The following is a 23,558-nucleotide window of genomic DNA, read 5'->3' as shown; positions in this document are numbered from 1 at the left end:
CTAGGGGAGGGGAGAAAGGAGGGAAGGGGGGGGCACTTGGGGTGGGGGGGAAGCGATGTTTGCCCGTCAGTCGAGTCCGGAGTGAGGAGCTTAGGCGCCGGAGCGGAGGGAGACTCTTGCGCTTAAGCTTGCAGCCGCCACGGCCACCGCCTGGACCTTTGCCCGGAGGGAGTCGCAGAGGGTCTGTCGCCGCCGTCCTCTGCAGGGCAGCGCGACTGGGGGCTCGGACCTCCAGTCCAGGAGGGATTTTTCGTCGTCCCCCCTCCCCCCAGCGAGGGAGCCCGAGCGGCCGCCAAACAAAGGTACCAGTCGCCGCCGCGGGAGGAGGAGGAGCCGGAGCTTTAGCCTCAGCCACCGCTGGACCCGCCGCCCTTCTTCCCCCATCTCTCCCCCGGGCCTGCTGATTTTGGGGGGGAGCAGGGGAGGGGACTCTGGACGTGCCAGGGTCGGAGCTTGCCTCCCAGGAAGGTAGGGGCATTTTCTGGGGCTTTCGCGGTCTCGTAAGGGGGTCTTCAGGGGAGTCACTGGGCCCGGCCGGGGAGCCGGGGAAGATCGCTGGGATGGTGTCCCCCGGCGCCCCAATTCGGGGCCTCGGCCTCCGAGGAACTCGCGCCGCCCCCCTCCCCCCCGCAGTTGCCGAGTCCGAGTCGCCCCCCACCCTGGCGGCCGCACACTCGGCGCTTTAGTGCCCCTCGGCCGCGGTGGGGGGCCCCGACCGGTGGGGGGGCTCTGCCGCCGCCCGGCCCCTCGGCGCTCTCGCCGTCCCCGCGGCCGGCAGACGTGGATCCCGCTCGCACTTGTCGGGTGTCCGCCCCGGAGCGGGACGTGGGCTGAGCCTCTGCGGCGGGTTGGTGTAGCCCGCGGCCCTCCGGCGGGTCCGCCGCCCCCGCCGTGCTCCCCGAGGCCCGGCCCGCTCCCGCTCGGACGCGGGGTGCGCAGCTCTTCCGAGGGGGAGCGGCCGGGCCGGCGCGCAGGCCTGCGGGCAGGAGGGCGGTCGACCCCGCGCCGGCCCCCGGGCTTGTAGTGAGTTTCTTCTCTGACAGAAATGGCGTCATTGTCGGAGACGGGAAACTCCGTCGGGTCCCGACAATGGGGACGGGAAGCTGTCGAGCTGTGTAGGTGGTCGGGTTTGCGGGGATGGCGGGGCCAGAGGGGGCCCCGGCTCGGCGTTTGGTGGTTCGGGGACTGACGCCTCCTTCGGCTCCTTGTCGGGGTGCAGGCTTCGCACGGTTCCCTCCGCCTCCGCCGGTGCAGAGGGGTGCCCGTGGTGTTGACGGGGTGTCTTTTGTTTCGCCTCCAGGTGCAGGTGAATCTGGTGTTTTCGAGGGGATCGCGGCCCCAGGATCATCATGAAGGTAAGATCACCTCCAGAAAGCCAGCCTCGGGGGCTAGAGGATCCAGGAAGTGGGGGGGTTTGATCGAGGTCGTGTGAGCGACCCCGAGTTTTGCCGAGGAAGGTGTGTGAGGTGGCTTGGGGCCCGAGCTCGTCCCCGGGGACGACGGGGGTCAGCTGCCGTGGATCTCGGTGGGCTTTGCTGTGGACTTGGAGCCGGTTATAGGATATCTCGCTGAGGATGATGTTTTTTCCCTCGTATAGAACCTCTTTTTGCCGGGAATGAATGATAGGAATAACTGCGTGAATTTAAGTGTTTTAAAAGCAGGTCAAGTAATCTGACTCTAGAAACTGAACCGTACTGTGGTTCTATCGGTTACGCCGATGAAAGAACATCTCATTTATTGTGTGAACAGTACTGTGAATTTTTAGTAGAAGACCTATTAGATTAGCGAAATCAAATATAATCTTAATCGAAAGATTTTTCAGGAAAATGTTGGTGATCTTTAGACAACTCAGAGATAGCAGTTGTTCCTTGTATTTCCGGGGATTTAGGATTATATGGTGTGTTTTTCTCTACTGATCCATTTGGTCTTTAAATTATCAGATGCTCTATTGCATTGTGATAAAACCGATGTGGAAAACCGATGGTCAGGTTCCTCTTAAACGTAAACATGTTAACTGAATGTAGGATGTTGTCTAAAAAGTACAGTCTACTTAAATGGTGGAAGAAATTACAGTCATAAAAGCACAGGTTTTTTTTTTTCACTTTAGAGAATATGTAATTGAATGCTGTCGTATTTTTTAACGCACTTGAGGATGAAAAGCCTTAGATATCTGAAATGTCTAGATTCAACTGGTGGAACTTAGAGACTAGCAGATATTTTTCATCCATTACAAATTCACAAGTGCTTGAAAGGAGTACAGGGTTTTCACAAGGATAGAAACACATCAGTTAGTATGTTAAAATGTGGGTGTCATCTACTTTTGATAGTTCCTTTGAATTTTTTTAAAAAAAATTTATTTCTCTTCAGAATCAGGACCGCTTTCATAGTACTGCATTCAGATTAAGATTTGCAATACTTATGTTTATGGTGGAAAGTGAAAGCTGTGGCCACTGAAATATTTATCATTATACAAAGTAATTAAATTTCATCCAGTTTTTTGTGTTTTTTGTTTTTCTTTTTTATGTTTTTTTATTCTTGAGTTTGGGATGCTGTAAACTCCTACCTGAAACAGTTTATATCTGCTGAATTACTATTTCGCCTTCATGTAAATGAAAAAAACTGATGTTTCAGAAATGAATCCCTTTTGTTAATCACAGATGCTAGCTACACCTTCTGTGACCTGTATGAATCAGTGACAAGTAAATTTATCAGGGAAAACTATATATCTTCTTTGGTGTTGGACAACAATTTCTTAAGAAAAGTGTTGGGTTGAATAATATATAATAAGATCAGAAGCTGATTAATACGGGATTTAGTTTGGAATAAATGTTGTAATCTGTCACAGTTTCCAGTGTAATGCCTGGCACATCTCGAGCACTCTGTTAATGTTTGGTTAAAAGAAATGTAGTAAGTTGAAGGTCTTTTAGATTTTCTTACCTTTTCTTTCTTCCTTTCATTTCCTTTTTTTTTTTCCCCTTCAACTTATCTGTTTAAAAAAATGAAAGTACGTTGGAAGCTTCAGCCCTGAAAGTTTTACGGTATTAGGCAAATGCAAATATTTTAGTATCAGTTTAGAACTACTCATGTTAAGGGCTCAGCATTTCCATTATTACTGGCTTATAAAAAAAGTTACTAGTAATGTTAAAAGGAAAGAATTGTTAAAGTAATCTAATTTTATGAGAGAAGAACTGCTGTTATTGTCAGTATAGTAAGTCCTCTCTTTGGGAATCTGCTAGTAATCAGAAGTCCTAAAAATGTAGCTTATTTCTTTCAACTTAATTTTTTATGTTGTGAAAGTTGAGAGGCTGCCCATGATTGGTATTTTGCTTTAACAAAATTGCAATTCAAAAAGTATGTAGTATTGATTATATTAGGCTTAGATTTTCTTGTTTGTGTGTTCCCAGTTTCTATATTGTAATGACAACTGAGCTGTAGAAGGATTTATGCCAATTATCAGATCTTATCAAACAGATTTGTATTGTGTAGCAAGCTTTTAAGTTTGTAGTATGTGTCCTACTAGTCACAGAATTAAATTTTATTAAGTGATAGTGTATTGAGGCAATTCAAAGTGTGTAGGAGTACACTTTTTTGGTTGTTGCTTTAAAGTCCCAAAACAAGGAAAAATATATGTAGCATTTTAAGTGCTATATGTTTTAGAAGCAATTTTCCTGTTAGAATTTACTTAAATAAATAAATAAATAAATAAAGGCCTCTTTACTGACGAATATAGTGTATCTCATGGTATTTTTGCCCAGTGTGTTTTTGAGACATGACTGTAATGTAAAAGCAATTTTGTGCTTTAACATAGATCATGATGTTGGTGTTATGTTTAGTTTATTTTTCATCTTTTTGGTAAACCTTTCAATGTCACTGATAGCACATTATCAGGAAATAATAGATTATTGAAGTTTATAAATAATTCTAAGAGTTAATTATGTCAGATACATTTCCTACTTTTTTCTAAAACTTTTTTTTTTTGCTTTTCTATTACGCAGGTTATTAACATTTCTCATTACACTGCTGTAAATTTTGAAGTGGAAATGGACTGGATAGAGTAGACATTTCAGAATCTTTAGGGGATAAGTGATTTAGGTGGTTGTACTTAGGATCTGGGGAGATGGGCTTTTTCAGATGTACCATTCTCTCCTCAGTAATCACTGCCTGAGACCACATAAAAATAATGGATTGATTACAAGTGCCTTTTTTAATGTCTTTTGCTGTGTGAGTATTCTCAGTCCCTTTCCCCTTCCTCCCCCCCCCTTCCTTTTCCCTTTCCTCTCTCTGGATCCCTCCCTCCCTCCCTCTTTCTCTTCTACCTTTCCTTCCTCTCTTCCTCCTTATTCTTTCCTCCCTCCCTCTCCCCATCTCCCTTCATTTCTCCCTCCCCCTTTTATAAATCATTCATTTAACAACATCCCCTTCCATGTGTCAGGCAGTGTGGCATGAAGGTAAATACGCTCTCAGACCTGCTGTCAAGGAGCTCACAATTTAGTTGAAGACGCAGAAAAATAAAGCAAACAGTGCATATTGAATTATAAGAGTATTTTTTGCAATATACAGTATTTGTGATAAGTGTAATGGGAGGGCATAAGAGGACACTTAAAGCAGAGAGCCATTGAAAGTTCTCTGGTGGAACTGGCAGCTAAGCTGAGGGTTAAAGCTTTTGCTAGGCAAGAAGAGTAGAAGACAGTGTTTCAGATAGGGAACAACATATTGGAAAATAAAGGAAAGAACAAGATGAGGTATCTGGAAACTGTACGTAGTTCACTATGGCTGGATTAACTTAAAGCATGATGTGTTTGGGGTGGGAATAGGAGGGCAGTGATGGGAGATGAAGTTAAGTTAGGGAGTTGAAAATTTTCTCGAAAGCTACATGGAACCGCTGAAGGTAAAGACACTGATTTGTACTGTAGAGAGATCACTTTGGTGGTATTGTAGTGAATACGTCAGAAGGGAGATCTGAATGGAAAGTCTGGAGATTCCAGGTGATAAGTCAAAGTGAGAAGTGAGTAAGGACCTGAACTAATGTGGTGGGAGTGGAACAGAGGGAATAGATCTGAAATACCTAGGACATAGAATTCAGGGCTAATAACTCACCCTGGGGTGGGAGAAGATCGAGGTTTCTCTCTTGGGGCATGAGATAGATGTTATCGTCATTTGAGTCATGCTGTCACTGGAGTAAACATGAATAAGGTTCTGAGTATTTAAGGGACCTGTAGGAGGTCCACATCCAGGTGGACTTACTAATTAAGATGTAAGGGTAAGAGCAGGTCGAGTGAAGAGAAAGCAGAGACTTGCTTAATCCAGTGTGAATGTTAACCTGTAGTTAATAGTCATAATATTTCAAGGGATTTAGACCCATAATATGGCAGATGTATTTTGTGCTATAAATTTGTGGTCTTTTCGATGAACAGGTAATTTTATAAAATACCGACTTGTTTTCTGTCCAAATTTCTAATCCTTTGCTTATTGTAATTTTAAAAAGTATGCTGGACGAGTACATATTACACTGAAGAGTGTGTTTTTGCTAACTTAGCTTGTAAATTCAGTCTCTGAAGAGATATTGCATGCCTTCTTTGTACCAGACATGGTTGTAAGTATTGAGGATACAGCAGTAAACAAAATAAGAATTCTTGTGGATTTACTGTCTACAGTTGACCCTAGAACTGCACTTCTATGTGGATTTTTGATAAATACAAATATGCAGTGTAAATGTATTTTCTCCTTCTTATGATCTTAATATTTTCTTTTCTCTAGCTTACTTTACTGTAAAATACATATAACACTCAAAATACGTGTTAATCGACTTTTTATGTTACTGGTAAGGCTTTGGTTAACATTGGATTAGTAATAGTTCAGTTTGGGGGAAGTCAGAAGTTATACATGGATTTTCCACTGCATGGGGGTGGTGGCGCCCCTAACTCTTACATTGTTCAAGGGTCGACTGTATTAGGGTAGACAGACACCAAACCAGAAAAAAAGAAGTGATAAGTGGTATGAAGGGAAGTGAAGCAGAATCAGGATAAGAGGGTAGAGTGACCGAGAGTGTTGCTTTAGATTAGATTGTTTGACCCTGAGATGTTTAAGGAAGAGGAAGGTGGCCTTTAGGGCTGGAGTGGGAGGAGATGAGGCTTGAGAGGTCACAAGGGCCGGAACAATGTAGGCCACAGCAAGGACTTAGAGTAAAACCTGAGTGTGCTAGGAAGTCACTGCAGAGTCTGGAGCAAGAGAGTGAAGTGGTTGTGTAGAGAATAGAGCGTAGGCAGCAAGAGCGGAAGCAGGAGATGAGTTGCGCGTCAGTTCTGGTGAGAGAGATGGTGGGGGACCAGGTGTGGGAGATGGTTGTATTGAGGGTGGGGACATAGAATTCTGATGGATTGGGTGCGAGGGAAAGGTTCTGCTTGCTGCTGCTTACAGATGACTAACCCTCCCATCCCTGGCCCCTTTAAATAAAAATCTTTTTGCTGTGATTAGTTGGTGGATGGGATTCTTGGAACTGAGTGTAGCCAAGGAGCTGTTCCCAACTCTTACCCTTCCCTTACTGGTGAGCAGTGAACACTGAGCTGAGCAGTCCTTTGTTTTTGTTTTTGTTTTGAATTTTAGGAAATGAGGTAAAATTTACCGTTTAAAGTATGCAGTTCAGTATTTCTTAGTCTTCTCACAAGATCGTGTATCCATCACTACTGTCTAACTCCAGAACATTCTCACCTTCCCCCCAAAGAGTTCTCTCTTCCCTTTACCCCTCCCCTGGTGATCACTAATCCACTTTCTGTCTCCAAGAATTTGCCTATTCTGGACATTTCCTAGCAGCGGAATCGTACAGTATTCCTTTTGTGTCTGACTTCTTTCACTTAGCATAATATTTTTAAGGTTCATTCATTTTTGTAGCATATGTCAGTATTTCATTCCTTTTTATTGATGAATAATATTCCATTTTCTGGATGTACCACATTTTGTTAATCTGTTTATTAGTTGTTGGACATGTGGATTATTTCTACTTTTTGCCTATTTTGAATAATGCTGCTGTGAACATTATTTCCAAGCTTTTGTGTGGACATGTATTTTCAGTTTTCGGGTGGTGATACTACCTGTGGTAACCCTGTTGAGAGCTGAGTGTTGGACTTCAGATGTTTTGTGTTGCTGTGGCAAATGGCCACCAAGAAGTTGGTCGTTTAAAAAATTCACTTGAGGCTTCCCTGGCGGTCCAGTGTTTAAGACTCCGCACTTCCACTGCCAGGGGCATGGGTTCATCCCCACTGCTTCTCAATGTGGCAAAAGAAAAAATTAGTTCAGCATTTACTGAGCGCTTACGTGCGAGTCTCCGATCTAGCCATTTAGGATATATCAGGGAATGGGACAGGTAGAAAGTCCTGGCCCTGCGGATGTTACCTTTTAAGGTGGAGAGGTGGGCAGACAAATCAGAATAAACATAGTAAGTAGATTATCTCACCTGTTAGGTGGTCAGCAGTAGGGCAGTAAGCGGGGAGCTCAGTAAGGAGGATTGGGACTGTGAAGTGGGCAGGTTGTAGCACTAAGTGAGGTGGTCACGTAGGACTCATTGAGAAGACATTTATGCAAATGCGTGACAGAAGGATGTAACGGAGCGAGTCATGTGGCTTCAAAGGCATCTGGACATGTTCAGTGAAGTGCACAGAGGCCAGGGTGGCTGGAGTGGAGGAAGGAAGGAAGGAAGGAAGGAAGAGATCGGGAGTGGATGGGGTCAGACAGGTAAGGGGGATGCAGGCTGGGGGTGGAGCAGATCAGATCACATCACCTGGGACCTTGCAGGCTTTTGTGAGAATTTTGGCTTTCACTCTGATAGAAATGGGGAGCAGTTGTGGGTTTGGAACAGAGGAGTGATGCAGTCTCATTACAGAGTGGCAGATTTTCATTATATTTTTAAAGGATCACTGACAGCTGTGTTACAAACAGGCTGTAGGCAAATCTACAGGATAGAACCTGACCAGTTAAGAAGGTGTAGTTATAAGGGATGGTGGCTGGCTGCCACCGCGAGGGAGGTGCGGAATGGTCAGATTCTAGATGTGGTTTGAGGGTAGAGCCAAAAGGAGTTCTTGTCAGATTGAATGCAGAGGAAAGGCAAGGAGGTTACCAAGATGTTTTGGCTGAATAACTGGAAAATTGGGATTTTATGATGAAGTTAGGGCTGCATAATTTTTGGAAGTAAACATTTATATTTAATAAATTTATAAGATATATTTTATATTTAACGTATAAATATACTTCACTGTATACTTCAGCATACTGTGAAGTATGCTGACTGGTATGTTGCTCTGTGAAATGTGGCTGTAAACAAAATGTAGGTATGCTATACAGTGGACCCTTGAAGAGCATGGGTTTCAACTGCTTGGGTCCACTTAGACGAGAATTCTTTGCAGTGAATACTACAGTCATACTACACAGTGTGTGACTGGCTGAATCCGAGAATATGGAACTGTAGATACGGAAGGCCAGCTGTAAAGTTATAGCGGGATTTTCAGCTGCGCCCCTAACCCCGGTGTTGTTCAGGAGTCAGCTGGGTTAGCTTTTTAGTAACAGACGTTTAGAAGCGTTGGAGCCTTTCATTCTTGTTGAATTGTTTAAAAACAGGACTGCTGCTGCCGCCTTCATTTTGGTGCCACAGAACAAGGATGTTTCTACATTCATGAGACGCATGCACTAGTATTCTGTGTAAGATGACACCCACAGTCATCTGTGGGTCAAAAAGATCAAAATCTTTTTGATATTTAAATGTTGCAGATTCTAGAAGGCGTGGATTTTGATAAGGCATATACTGAAAGTAGAATTATTTAAAATTTGTGTTGATTACCTAAGTGCAAAGCATCACTTTTAGCTTGTAACTTAATTTGAATATAAAAGACAAAATATTAAAAAAACAAACGTGTCACTATTTCTTTTAGTTGGGCCTTCTTTAAACCAGTGGACATTGAATGAAACATGAGCTATAAATAATTAGCTTTTGTTCCCAAGATGATTGAACTTTTTCATTTATTTACTTTACATCAAAATAAGACAGTATATTTGTTATCTCTTAAACTACTAATCAGTATGTTTAACTTAATTTTAAGAAAGAGCTTTTGTTATAAAAATTATTACATTTCTCTTCTTTTAGGAGTGCAGGAAATCTTGACATTTGAGTTTTCCATGGAAGATAATATGTTTCTAGAAATCTGATAATTTTCATACTAAGATTGGAGACAACATTCAAGTTTGGGGAGGAAAAATGAGTTTAAAAAAGTATGTAAACAGTTTACCAGAAGATAAAAAGATCTGCTAGGGTCAGTTTACAAAGACAGAGAAACCAAACTTCATGTTCACCTTGTATACTAACAGTCATGTTTTAGGCTGGTTAATAGGACTAAAGGGACAAAATAAAAGCTGCAGAAAAGCAGGTTTTAAAACAACACTTGTCTTACTCTGAGGATAATATCCAACTGTGAATAACTAGATGTACTGAGCTTTAGGACAGTTGGAGATAAGTATACAATTCTACTTACTCTGCCTGGTGTGTCTTCCCAGCTTAACATTGGTGCTGGCAGTCAGGTGGTAGAGAGCCCGATTCTCTGGGCCATTATTATGATTAGAAGGAAGAAAATCTTTACAGAAAGTAATGTATCACCTTTAAGTTATAAATTTAGCTATTAAGAGAATAATAATTCCGTACGTAGTCTTTTACTATTCAAATGTGTCAGATTACAGTCCATATGGGACAATGGGATGGATACTTTACCTAGACTTTCCTTATTTAAGCCATTTTTTTCTAATAGATGAATTTTTGGCAGTGTGACTTAACTCTAGGATATCTAAAGTCCTATGTCAAGGTTTTGGCAAGTAACAGACTGCTGTCTCCTAATTTGATAATCTTGAAGGGCGTAATTGCTTATGAGAGTATAGTCATTGATAACTGTTTAATAAGTTTCATTTTAAGTCACACTAATTTTTTATCATTTTCTTTAATAGCAGAAATGAAGATAATAAACTGCCAAACCTTTGATCAAATGGTACTTAAAGAAAAAAACTCATACTGATAGTCAAAGTTATACTTAAAAATGGCTATAAAAAACACTTTGTTTAGTTAAAGTACTCAGTAAATAGTGTAGCTTAGTGATTAAGAGCACATGGCTGGGAAAGAGAGAGGTCTTGTCGCCACTCCTGTCTTTCTGTGTTCTTTACTTGGCTGATAAAGTTTAGGTAAAGTTATTTATTTTTGAATTGAAAGTAAACATCAGTTTCATTTTTTGCAAAGTGGGGTAATAATAGTTACATCACAGGGCTGTGTAAGTACTAAATGAAATTACATTTGACATATGCTGTGCTCGGCATTTTTCTGAGCAGTCAGTACATGGTAGCTTCATTATTCTGGTAAAAGCCTGTCATTTCTGTTTTAAATGGATAGAGTGAGGATTCTTTCATCAAGACTGCTTGGGATTGAATTGGAACTCTTGTGCTACCAAGTTGTGAGCAGTTTTCTTAAACTCTCTAGGAAGGCTGGTGTCCTTGTCTAAGAAGAGGAATGGTGGTAGCACTTAACCTCACGGGGCTGTTGGGATGACTAAGTGTAACAACAAGACCTACTCCATGATAAGTTATTACTTATTATGTAAAATTGTAGCTATTATTATTAGTTCATGGAAAGAATGTGTAAACTCTTGTGAATTTAAGTAGACTTTTGGGGTGGTGCAGTGACTCTAGTCTCTTAAAGGTTGATTTGGAAGTTGGGGGAAGAAGTTACAATTTTGCGATTGAGATTAAAGGCTGTTATTGCTGTCTTTATGAAATCCTTAAAAACAGTGTTCAGTGGAAGGTGAAAACCAGATTTCTTTATTCTAAGAACTCTTTGCTCCCATTTCAAACCTTTACTTATTCTAGCACTTCCTGATGCAGAAGCTTCTCTTAGTAAATACAATACTTGTTCTCTCTTCTCATTTGCTGCTGGCTTGCCCAGATGGGATTCTTTCAAGGGAAAAGTAAATTTTACTTCCAAGCCTAGAGGGTGGTTATTGCATTAAGTGAGCCACAGGAGATCTTCACCTTCTAAGTGGCCATCCACCTCCAGACTTGCTTATGCGGGGACATTTTTTTTCTTCTCAGGGTCAGATCACTGTTGTGATGTGGCAGTTAGTCACCTGAAGCTGCTGTAGCGTGGCGAGCCTGTGGGGATGGGGTGAACGCGTGCTGGGGCCCCTGCCAAGCCTGCGTCTCTACTCGAGAGAGTAAAAGGAAAACCGAACAGGCTTGACGACAGACAGCTACTGTCGCTGTCAAAGTTTAAATGAGGCAGCTTGGCTTACACCTATTTGGGAGTTTTTAAAACATTTAGCTTTTTATATTTTCAGTTTTATCTTGGTAAGTGTAGCTCATCCGAGGTTCCATTTCAATTTTTTATCTGAATATTCTTGTTGAAAGTGGTTCACTGATTTTTCTTTTTTGGCCGCACCCCGGGCTGTGGGATCTTAGTTCCCCGACCACGGATCGAACCCGGGCCCCCTGCGGTGGAGGCGTGGAGTCCTAGCCACTGGACCACCAGGGAAGTCCCACGTTCAGTGATTTTTTAAAAAAAGTGGTTCAGTGTTGGAGCGCTCTTGAAACTTAGTAAGTCACCTAATTTTGCTTTGCCCCAACTTGGAGAAATACTTTTCTAAACTAGTTCTATTCCTAGCAAAATTAAAGAAATTTTCTTTTTTTAATTATAAAAGCAATACAGTTTGATGTAAATATTGAAAATTACAGAAATGTAATATATACAGTGAATAGTAAAAGTCATTACCTTCCCCAGTCTCACTTCCTGTTGGCAATTTGATTTAAAAGTTTGGGGTGTATTCTTCCATACGTTTTTCCTTGCACATATAAATAGACATCTGAGTATTTTTTGATATGCTTGGTTTTACAAAAATGGGCATATACTATGCATATTGTTCTGTGGCTGTTTTTACATCTTTTTATATCAGTATATAACAGATCTGTGTCATTCTTTTTTGCTGCCTTCAGCAAGGTTTTATTTGCATTCAGTGTGCTATTTTCTCTACCACCAAATGATTTATTTAGGTCACCACTGTGTTTCTTTAGCTTTACGTTATGGCAGATATGTATAGGGCTCTCTTAGCAGTGTTCAGCATTCAGCAGATATTCAGTAAGTATTATTAATATATTTGAATATCTAGTATACTAGGTGGTGAATAGTCCCAGTCATCTGTAACATTTATGATAGTCTCTCATAACCCTATAGATTATTATTACAGCTACTATTAATGAAATCTGATTGCATGAGATTGCTTTTTTAAAATGTTTACTTATTTTTTATTTATGGCTGCATTGGGTCTTTGTTGCTGCGCGTGGGCTTTCTCTAGTTGGTGGTGCGCGGCAGCTACTCTTCGTTGCGGTGCGTGGGCTTCTCATTGCGGTGGCTTCTTCTGTTGCAGAGCACGGACTCTAGGCACATGGCCTTCAGTAGTTGTGGCATATGGACTCTAGAGTGCAGGCTCAGTAGTTGTGGCTCGCGGGCTCTAGAGTGCAGGCTCGGTAGTTGTGGCGCACGGCCGTAGTTGCTCCGCGGCATGTGGGATCTTCCCGAACCAGGGCTTGAACCCGTGTCCCCCGCATTGGCAGGTGGATTCTTAACCACTGCGCCACCAGGGAAGTCCCGAGATTGCTTTTAAAAGGCAAGCTGTGAGAGGTAGTGAGGGAACATCCCGTGCTATATGGCTGCTTCTAAAGAAGCTAATGTTGTTCTTGGGCTCTTATTAGAAAGTTTAATTTGGGACAGACCACTGTAGGCAATGACCCCAACAGATGTTTAGTCAGAATGTGTGGTTTGTAAAGGATTTTGTAACACTACAGTTAGGTTTTTAAATGGCACATTATGTTTGTAAAGTTTCATAATCATTAGTTATTTCTTATAACATCCCTTTGAGGCAGGTCAGCAGCATTTTTCCTCTTTTATGGTTGAAGAAGCAGATGCAAAGATGTTGAGTGGTTTGCCCACAGGCACACATTAAACTGATGGCAGAATCTGTTCTGTTAGTAAACTGAACCATGCTGCCTCTGCTAGTTATAAGAGAGTAATAAAAGTGTTGCCATTTAGTGACCTTTTGATGGCTTTATGGAATAGTTAGTTTAGAAACCTTTTACCTACTTTTATTGAAAGCAACAGTTTTAAAGCTAGAATTTATTTGCATTATAGTATTAAATATTTTAGGGAAATCTGTACTATTCTCTTATTAAACAGAAAAAATTATATGAAAATATATTAAAATGAACCGCAGTGGACTTAGTTTTCCTGGGAGAGCCTATACTGGCTTGAAAATTAGTATCGTAAATTAGAGGAAAACAGTACAAGGCTTTGAAGATATTTTAAATAGGAGAAAAATGAATCGTCAGGGTATATTTTCGCAAGTAATTTTGAGTTGAAACACTGTGGCTCATAGAGCCAGAAGAGACTTGCAAAGAATATTTGGACCTGTGGATTTAGACCCCAACTGTTCCGCCATGTAACAACATGGAAGGTTATCTAGACTAAAAAACTTTCTACAATCTTGGTGGCATTCCTTAAGTTATAAGTTTAGTTGTGTGAATCATTCTCTATTTACTTGTTAGGACTTGATTCTATTATTCCATAAATTGCTGTCATATTTTAAAAGAATATTTTAAAATTCAGGGTTAATTCCTGTGTAATTGTTTTCTAGAAGTCAAGAAACTATTATGTAAGAGTATGCAAGTTGAATTTTGAGGCATTGAATGGGACAGAGGTTTTTATAAGCAAATCATGGCTAAATTTTACTGCTTACTACCTATGTTCTTCACAAAACTGTTAAACAAATTCTTGTAGAATGGTGACAGATTTAGGCTTTATTTGTTTCATATTGCTGCTGTAACAAGTTGCCACATATTTAGTGGCTTAAAACAGCACAAACTTTTTATTTTACAGTTCTGGATATCAGAAGTCTGCAGTGGGTCTCACTGAACTGAATTCCTTGTGTGGGCTCTAGGGGCGATTGTTCCTTGCCTTTTACAGCCTCCGGAGGCTGTGCACATTCCGTTGCTTGTGTTCTTACCTCCGTCTTCAAAGTCAGCAGTTTAGTATCTTCAGATCTCTCTGGCTTTGACACTACCTCTTCTACCTCCCTCTTTCACTTATGTTAGGACCCTTGTGATTTCTTTGGGCCCATCCAAATAATCCAGGATAATCTTCCCATTTCAACGTCAGTTGACTAGTAACCTTAATTCCGTGTACAATCCTAATTCCCCCTTGCTGTTTAACAACAATTTCACAGATTCTGGGGAGTAGGATACAGATATCTTTGGGGAGGCCATTATTATGCCTACCACAGACTCTTTAGTTCAGCAAAATCTATTTAACCTTTCAGGCTTTTCTGTAAATTGAGATTAATATTACTGTTTACTACAAAGGAGTTAATGAAAATGGCAATTATATGCCCATGCAGACAGACCATGCATAGAATACACTCAGAAATATTAACTAATGCTTTCTGAGTTAGGTGGATGCTTGCGGATAGGTAGTCTCCAAGGTAACCAGTGAGTGGGCTTGGTAAACTCCAGTCTGAATATCTGGAGTTAAGCCTGGCCTCTGGAAGCAGAACAAGATGTCAGTGAATCAAACGCTTTCCAGAGAATGAGGCTTCATTACTGTTGTTTACTCTTCATTTGCCTCTTATAAAGGCAGGTTTTTGTTTTAGTATTCAGCTTTTCCAGACCTTTGCGTGTCGAGGACAGTGATAATTTATAGCATAGTGTTGAAAAAAATAGATCAGTGCTTAACCGTAATTTGTTTTATGGTTGGAATCTGTTTTAGTCTCAAAGATACAACACATTTTTTAAGCAGTAGGCTTTTCTACTTGCTAGGATTTTTCAAAGAACTACTATGACAATAATTAATGGAGAGGCCTTGAGTAAGTGCAGTTTTAAATCTCAATTGCTTATGATTGATTGTTTTGTATGTGCCGAGTTGGTATTCCTTTTTGAAGCTAAACTTGGAGACTTGCTGTGTTTAATGTGATTTCCTAATTTTTCTTTGTGAGTCTTTCAACTCTCACAACTGTGGTGTTGTGAGGCAAGATTCACAGGGTGAAGTGGTAGATAGTGAAAATGGCTGTTAGAAAACCCTGCCGAAGCGAATTGTAGGGGTAGATATGTTTTCTTTATTATTTCTATATCCAGGTTAAAATTTGAGTTACGTAGCTCTAGAATAAATTTAGCAAAACATTTCCGTGTGATCATTCACTCGTTACCTTGTAGATAGTATAGATGGAAAGAAATCCACTAATTCTGTTTTATTACAGACCTGTTTCAAGTAAGTAAGTGATTGAAATTTTCTCAGTTCTGTGGTTGGAAAAACTTGTTTTTTTCTACGTTGCATTATCATATATTTCTTTGCACACATAACTGCTGATTGAATATGGTTTAAGTTAGAATGTGTCTAAAGATTGAGTTGCAACCAGTCATTTGGTTCTTGTAGCATGACAGGGTCCTCTGACTCTGATTCTAACCCTTCTCTCCTTTGTCCTATCACTATACACATATTTCTAGCAGTGCCCCCATAACACTCTAATGACAGGCAGTAAATGCTGGACAACTGTTTATTTGCATCCATGCATCAGTACACAAAATAAGTTTCACAAAGTTCTGTCTGCCTGAGTTGTAAATTTATGCTCTCAAATTTCTGTTTTACATATATCAAATATTTTGTCTAGTGTTTCTTAGAATATAGATATATGAATGATTTGAGTTTGATAGTGCATATGGTACTGTCTTCAAATTATCTAACTTTTTAAAAATTAGATCTCAGTACCTCATTTTAATGGAGGTGATAAATTCAAGCACCACCCTTCATTGTCAGACTTCATCACAGGTGTATTAGTAGCAAAAGAGCCTGTGTTTCAGGATGTGCTGTTGCTTGCCTCATTACCCTGATGGTAGAGAAATAGTGGATTGAAGTTGTTAGGTTTAAATCCTGCTCTGCCTTAACTAGTTGCAGGGCCTTAGGCAGTTATGGGAAATGGGGAGAATAATATTTATTCTGGATACGTCATACATTTAAAAAGACTGTCAGGGACTCTAAAGACTTCTGCTGCTCCTAAAAGAAGCATTAGAATCCTTTGCAAACTAATGCTTTAGGCAGCTACCACCCATGGATAAGAACTATGAATTCAAACTGGTGTGGGCCAGCCTCCTCGCTTGGATCTCTTGACTCATAATCCAGTGTTCCTGTCCATCATTATCACAGAGCCAGCGCCAGGATTCAGATCTCTTCAGATGGCAAGGTTCAATAGTGATAGGCAAGAAGCGTTTTTTTTTTTGTTTTTTTTTTTAACATCTTTATTGGAGTATAATTGCTTTACAATGGTATGTTAGTTTCAGCTTCACAACAAAATGAATCAGTTATATATATACATATATTCCCATATCTCTTCCCGCTTGCGTCTCCCTCCCTCCCACCCTCCCTATCCCACCCCTCCAGGCGGTCACAAAGCACCGAGCTGATCTCCCTGTGCTATGCGGTTTTGATTTTTTTTTTTGGTATGAGAAAATAACTCCTTGATGTATTAGTGTCTGGTGTTAATTTTTTGACCGAGGCTGAACTCTCAGGATTTGTTATTGTAATTAGGATATTAAGCTTTTGGATAATTTTAAAAACACAGTTTATCCCCTAGAAAAACACCAAAAGCTTCTTACGTATATGAGCTTGGATTAGGTTCAGACTTTACGATGGTTCTAGAAAGTACAGTGAGAAACTTAAAAGACTGCAGTTTTTAATGAATGAAACGCCTCTGTGTATGGATCGAAGCCGGCTTTTATGGCAAGCATTAACAATGTGGTTTAGTTCCCCATCTCCATGTCCCTCCAGTTATAACTTAAGTTGCCTTGATTGCATATTAGCTGTGATTGTTAATGAAACAAATATAGGGTCCTAATTAAGCACAATGAAGATCTCAAATAAAGTGAAGCAGTATATTACTAAGCACCAATCTGCTAAACAAATATTTAACCAGTCTAGTGGATAGGCACAGTGACTGTTTATAATGCAGATAGTAATTTATATATGTGTTTAATATGATGTAGTAATTGGCTTTAGATTAATATAAACATATTAATTGAAACAAAGTTTTTTTAATTTGGGGGAAATTCAATGATATTGAAATCTGGGGACTCAAAGTTATAAAAATAGATGGTCAGAGATGAATACACTGGAGGGTAACAAACATGCTGGTGATACACAGCTTTAAAACTTTATTATGGAAATTTAAAACATACTAAAATGAAGTTCAGCTAGTTTTCCCATGCTTATCACCTAGCTTTAGCCGTTGTCCACATTTTGCCATTCTTGTTTTATCAGGGTCACTCGCTGCTCCTTCTCTCCCCTCCCTGCTCACCATGTAGCATTTTAAAGCAAATTCCAAGTATCATTTCATTGATATCTTTATCTAAAACATAAGCGCAATGCTATTGTCTCAGCTAATAATATTAACAATTCCCGAATACTATCCTATAGTTAGAAGTTTTCAAATTTCTCTGTCTCAAAAATACTGATTGGATTATTTACATCAGGATCCAAATAAAGTCCTCATGTTGCAACTGAAGGATATGTCTCTTAAGCTGAGTCTTTTATTCTGTAAAGTCTCCTCCCTTTTCATGCTATTTATTTGATGAAGGAACCATGTCATTTAACCTGTAGAATTTCCCACATTCTGTGTTTGGCTCATTCCATGTTTTTGATTTTGTTTAACCCCTGAATTTCCTGTAAGCCGGTAATTCTAAAGGCTTTGGTTTTATAATTATATCACTCCTACTACATTTGTTAGCTGAAATTCTTCTGTATTTGGTAACTCTACAATACAGAAATGCAGGATAAATGATCGATTATTTTCCCCCTCACTTTGCTGGTTTTTAGATTACGTAATGGGTTGGTGCTCTAGGAACCTCCTAAAACGACCAATGAAGTGTTTTTGCTTTTAGTTTTTTAGTATCATGGATTTTTATGTACTCTTTGTGTCTTAATCCATTGTGGTTGCTGTTTTTGATATTTTAAGTGCCTCATCTTTGGCCATTTGGAGTCCCTTCAAATGGATTCCTGTGTTCTTTTGAATATGATCCCCTTAGTTTTTGATAACTTCCTTACTTTCTGGCACAAGAAATCTCAGGTTCATCTTGTACATTTCTTGCCCCAGACCTGGAATCAGATATTTCTTCAAGGGGCCCTGGTTTCCTCAAGAGGGAAATGGTTTTTAGAAATCACAATCAGGGTATTAGGGGTATTAATTGCTACTGGTTTCGTTATTGCTTCTAGGTTTTTTTTCAGTGTTTAGACCGAGGAAATAAGATTGTTTTTTGTTTGTTTGTTTTTATAGGGTTTTTTTTAATTTTTAAATTTATTTTTGGCTACGTTGGGTCTTTGTTGCTGCGCGTGGACTTTCTCTAGTTGCGGCGAGCGGGGGCTACTCTTCGTTGCGGTGTGTGGGCTTCTCAATGCGGTGGCCTCTTTTGTTGCATAGCACGGGCTCTAGGTGCATGGGCTTCAGTAGTTGTGGCACACGGGCTCAGTAATTGTGGCTCGCGGGCTCTAGAGCACAGGCTCAGTAGTTGTGGCGCACGGGCATAGTTGCTCTGCGGCACGTGGGATCTTCCCATACCAGGGCTTGAACCCATGTCCCCTGCATTGGCAGGCGGATTCTTAACCACTGTGCCACCAGGGAAGCCCCCAAATATCTGTTTTTTAATTTAATTTTTCAGATGGTTAAAACACTTACATGGCTGAAAAGAGTTTTAAAAAATACATAAAGTAATATAGGTAAAAAAACCTTTCATCCCACCTTTTTCCTCCATTTGTTGCATTTCCTTCTTTCTGCACAGATAACCACCACTGTTTTTCGTGTATCATTCCTGTGTTACTTATGCATAGAAAAGCAAACACAAATTTTCCTTCTTATTCCTCTTTTTTACCTTCAGTTTTTAAATCATACATACTATTTTGCACTTTTCAGTTTTGTCACTTAGCACATCTGGGAAATGTTTCTCTACCAGTGCATGGAGAGTGCCTTCATTTGTGTGTTCTTTTAACAGCTTTTTTGAGGTGTAATTTTTGACAGCAAAAAATTAAACCATTATAAGTATAAAAGCCAGTGTTTTTAAAATAAATGTGTAGGGTTGCACATTCGTCACCACAATCCAGTTTTGGAAATTTTTATCCCCCCTAGAAAGTTACCTCCTGCCCATCTGCAGTCAATGCTCACTCCCATCGTTAGCTCCACACAACCCTAGATCTCCTCATTTGTTTCTGCAGTTCTGTGCTAGTCAGTTTTATGGATGTAATGTAGTTTATTTAACTACTCCCCTATTTTTGGATGTTTGTGTTGTTGTTGACCTTTGTCTTTTACCAACAGTTCTGAGATGAGATAACTTTGTATATATATTATTTCATACCTATGCAAGAATATAGGATAAATTTGCAGGAGTAGGGTTACTTGTTTAAAGGGTATATATACCTTTTAGATTTTGGTAATTATTGCCAGTTTTTCCCCATGTAGGTTATACAATTTACATTCTCCCCAGCAGCATGATTGCTTATTTTCCCAAACCTTACCAGCCAAGTATGTTAGCAGATTTCTGAACTTATGCCAGTCTGCTATTGGAAAATGGTATCTTGGAGTAGTTTTATTTGCATGTCTCTTATGAGTGAGTTGAACATCTTTTTATATGTTTAAGAGTCACTCGTATTTATTTTTATGTCAACTGCGTCTTCTTATAATATGTTCATTTTTCTGTTAAGTGGTTAGTCTTTTTAAAAATTATTAATTTTGGGCTTCCCTGTTGGCGCAGTGGTTGAGAGTCCGCCTGATGACGCAGGGGACACAGGTTCGTGCCCTGGTCCGGGAAGATCCCACATGCCGCGGAGCGGCTAGGCCCGTGAGCCATGGCCGCTGAGCCTGCGCGTCCAGAGCCTGTGCTCCGCAACGGGAGAGGCCACAACAGTGAGAGGCCCACGTACTGCAAAAAAAAAATAATAATTTCTAGGTGTTCTTTATATATGGGAGGTTAGCTCTTTGTAGCGATATGGATTACAATCCTTTTAGATTACAGTTTGTCATTTGTGTTTCAATTTGCTTGCTTTGTGTATTTTTTGTTTGCTTTGTAGAGTTCTTTATTGCTAAATTTATCAATATTTCCTATTATAACTTCTGAACTTTGAGTTTCTTTACTATTTAAAGTAAGGCCTGTGTTGAATATCCTTCCTGAGTTTATTTACTATTTAAAGTAAGGCCTATGTTAAATATCCTTCCAAGGTCATTAACTCATCATCACTTTGAATTAAGTTAGAGATTTAGCCAGATATACTGACTTGCATCTGTGATGAATACCTTTGAACATATGTTATCTCACACATATACAAGCATATCTGTTGGAAAAATGTTGGTATATATTCTTGGGGCTGTGGATATATGTTTTTTAAAAATTTTGACAGTTACCATCACATTGAATACATGTTTTTTCCAAGACTATTAAGATATTGCATTGTTAATAACTGGTGAGGAAATTAATGATGATTTGTGTTCAAGATGCCAGATTGTTAAACTCCTCCAGTACTACTAGAAAAGCTCTGGTTGAAAATAGAATACTTAGCTGTAAATAAGAATCTTCTTTTTTCATTTTGTGTTGTTCTTCAAGGCACCAGAATTATATTTTAGAAATTCTTGAAAATTTTCCATTATCTCTTAAAATAAAAAAGTGCCTATTATGCATTCCCCTTCTTGACATCTGCCCTAGAGCAACACTTGTGCATGTGCACAAGGAAGCATGTACTAATATGTTTATTGCAGCCTGTTTGTAATAGTGAAAAACTGGACGCCACTTATATCATTAGTAGAGGAGACGTTAAACCGTGGTAAATTCCTACAATGATTATATCACAAAAGTAATTTGATAGTGTTTACTGATCAGAAAGATCTCCGAAACATTTTTTCCATGAAAAAGCAAAGTTGAAAGGCAGTGTGTTAAAATAGTATCAACTATGAAAAATGTATTCACAAAAATACTATATCTGGACACATATACATGTATATAAATGGAAAAGTCTGAAAAAAAATCTGGAAGGACATATCCCAAAATGATAAAAGTGATTACCAATGGGAAGTGGTTGGGATTGGCTATGGTAATTTAGGACTAACTTTAATGTTTTATTATTTATACAGGGATAAGATATTCATAGATTGTGTAACTAAAAGCTAATTTTACACATACTTTGGCAGTAAAAGTATGCTGTTTGTGCATATGTCCCTGTAAATGCAGAGAAAGGAGACTGGAAGGATATCCTGAGGAGGTGACAGTAGTTGTATTGATGAAGGATGTGAGAACAGAAGATGAAGAGAGACAACGCATACTTTTGTATACATCTGTATTTCTCTATTTTCATAAAGCAAATGAATTCATTAGTAATGTGTATGATACAAAAAAGACTAAACTCTTTGAGACCAAGAAATCATATGAGGATATGATCTCATTTTGTCAGGCTCATTTAACAGTTCTTAATGAAAATACTAGCTGCCAGTTGAATCACTAGGTAGAGAATTAAGATATATTTTACTGATTTGCTGATTAATTTACTTGATGTTATGCATTTTCATCACTTTAGGGCAAATACAAGAATAAAAATAAATAGTTCTTTCCCATATACCATCATGAATACTAGTCGTTTCTAATATCATGCAAGATGGTAAACATAGTCAGGGCTGTTCTCTTCCCCTGTATCCTCATCTGGAATTTTCTCTTGTTCTCCCCTTTTCTTCTACAACCTCTCCTGCAGTCTGGATCTCTCTCTAGTTCAGTTTTCTTAGTTTACCGGCCCAGGATCAGATCTGCTCTTATGAAGTGGGAATTGGCAGTGAGAGAAAAAAAAAGATAAAATTCTTCTTCATCCCTTTATTCAGTGAGTCACTGAACATAAAGATGTTTCCGGTTAGTCCTTCTGTCTCTATCCCTACCTTTTATCTCGTTCTAGATTATGGCAAGAGATTCCTACCTGGTCTCTCTGATTCTGCCTTGTATTCTTCTAGCCTGTTTTCCACATGGCAGCCACAGTGATCTAAGACATACATCAGATTATTGTCACTCCTCTGCATAAAATTTTGTAATGGTTCTCCTGTTGCTGTCAGGCCCTGCTTCCTCCTTGGCCATCAGAATGCTTCTCGATATGATCATGAATAATTACAGCCTTCTTTATTGCCACCTTCCCTGTGCACTCCAGTTCTCCAGACTGTATTTCTCATTTCAGGTCGTTAAACATCTTGATTCTTTTTCCTTGACTACCAGCTGTCCTTCCCTGATACCCTGAGACTGATTTATGTCCCCCTTTGTGCTCCCCGTATACGGAACTTGATCACAGTAGTGACCTCTGTGTTGCAATTGCTCACTTGTTTAACTGACTCCTCCACTAGACTTCTTGGAAACAAAGACTAGGCCTTAGGCTATATCCCCAGTTCATAACTAGTCCGTGTATATTCTAGGCTTTAGGTCAGATTTGCGAATCAGTGAATGGTTAATCTTATCATGTGCCCAACCTCTCAGCTGTTTTCCTCTCTTACCCTTGTTTCTCATGTTCTTTCTCCACCTAGTGATAGAGGGAGTGGAAGAAATAGGGAAAAGGGTAGAGGAAAAAGGAGACTGAAGAAGAATGCAAGGAAAGTTTGCTGCTGGGTTCTTAGTATTCTGTGTCTAATTCCTTTTTCCCCCCCTCATACTCCAAGGATAAAGTAATTTATTATCATTATTACAAAGAATGGACAGATGCTATTTCAATATCAGATTTTTGGGCAAGTGATACGGTTTTTAGTTTAAAAACTAAAAAGACAATATGCTGAAGTATTAAGGGAAACTGTACCTATGTCTGCCATTTACTTGAAATTCACTGTCTGAGAGTTCCAACATCTGCCATAGCTGAGGCTGGTTCTCATACATGGTCTCCTTCTTCCAACCGTGTTAGCATGCCTTGTAATTTTTTATTGAAGGCTGGACATGTACTGGGTAAAAGGAACTGAGGCCTTTAATATGAGGGTTTATGTTTAACGTCTAGGAGTTAGGCTGTGTTTACTGTTTGTTGTAGCTGTAGGTGTCAGAGGCTAAAATTTCCTTTGGCGTCCTTGTTTCTGTCTTTGCGTTTTCCTAGAGATTTCTTAAGTAAGGTCTGGTATATGCAGTTCTTTCACTTGTAATCCGCTGTTACTATGCGGGAGTTCTACGGATGTGATGTCAAGGTGTGGGGGGAGGCGAACCACCCTGTAGTCCTATGATCAGGTCTCATTCTTTAGTGTGCTGGTGTCCCTGGGCTGTGACTGTCGCAGGTGCTTCTCCTCTTTAGATGAGACAGGAAGGCTTGAGGGGGCTGGCATTGGGTATTGTACTTCCCCAGGTCAGTTAGGCTCTGCTAAAGTTAGGTTAGGCTCTGATAGCATAGTTTCTCTTGAGGGCAGGCCTTGTTAAGGAAAACAGAATGCTCTGGGCATGCTTCAAAATGGTGAAAAGGTTCTCTCTCTCGC

The 23,558-nt window shown here is 39.9% G+C and overlaps 1 protein-coding gene across 7 annotated transcripts in view; it reads left to right on the top strand.

Moving 5' to 3' along the window:
• Window positions 1-22: 22 nt before the first annotated feature.
• Window positions 23-23,558, top strand: part of ARID4B (AT-rich interaction domain 4B) — a 127,046-nt gene continuing 103,510 nt past the window's right edge. For 3 of the 7 annotated variants that reach the window (XM_027093992.1, XM_027093991.1, XM_027093989.1), the window contains exons 1-2: window positions 63-302; window positions 1,301-1,355. In XM_027093992.1, coding sequence (XP_026949793.1) covers window positions 1,350-1,355 — 6 coding nt within the window. In that variant the 5' untranslated portion in view covers window positions 63-302; window positions 1,301-1,349. Of the gene's footprint in view, window positions 469-1,300; window positions 1,356-23,558 lie in introns of all 7 variants that reach the window. The other 4 variants (XM_027093993.1, XM_027093990.1, XR_003430197.1 and 1 more) reach the window with 3 other exon arrangements.

Source organism: Aethalodelphis obliquidens, unplaced genomic scaffold (genome assembly GCF_003676395.1).
Source record: "Aethalodelphis obliquidens isolate GAN/ISIS:26980383/991018 unplaced genomic scaffold, ASM367639v1 scaffold87, whole genome shotgun sequence".
NCBI classification, from domain to species: domain Eukaryota; kingdom Metazoa; phylum Chordata; class Mammalia; order Artiodactyla; family Delphinidae; genus Aethalodelphis; species Aethalodelphis obliquidens.
Note: the sequence above shows the minus strand (reverse complement) of the source record. Positions and strands in the feature narration are given on the sequence as shown.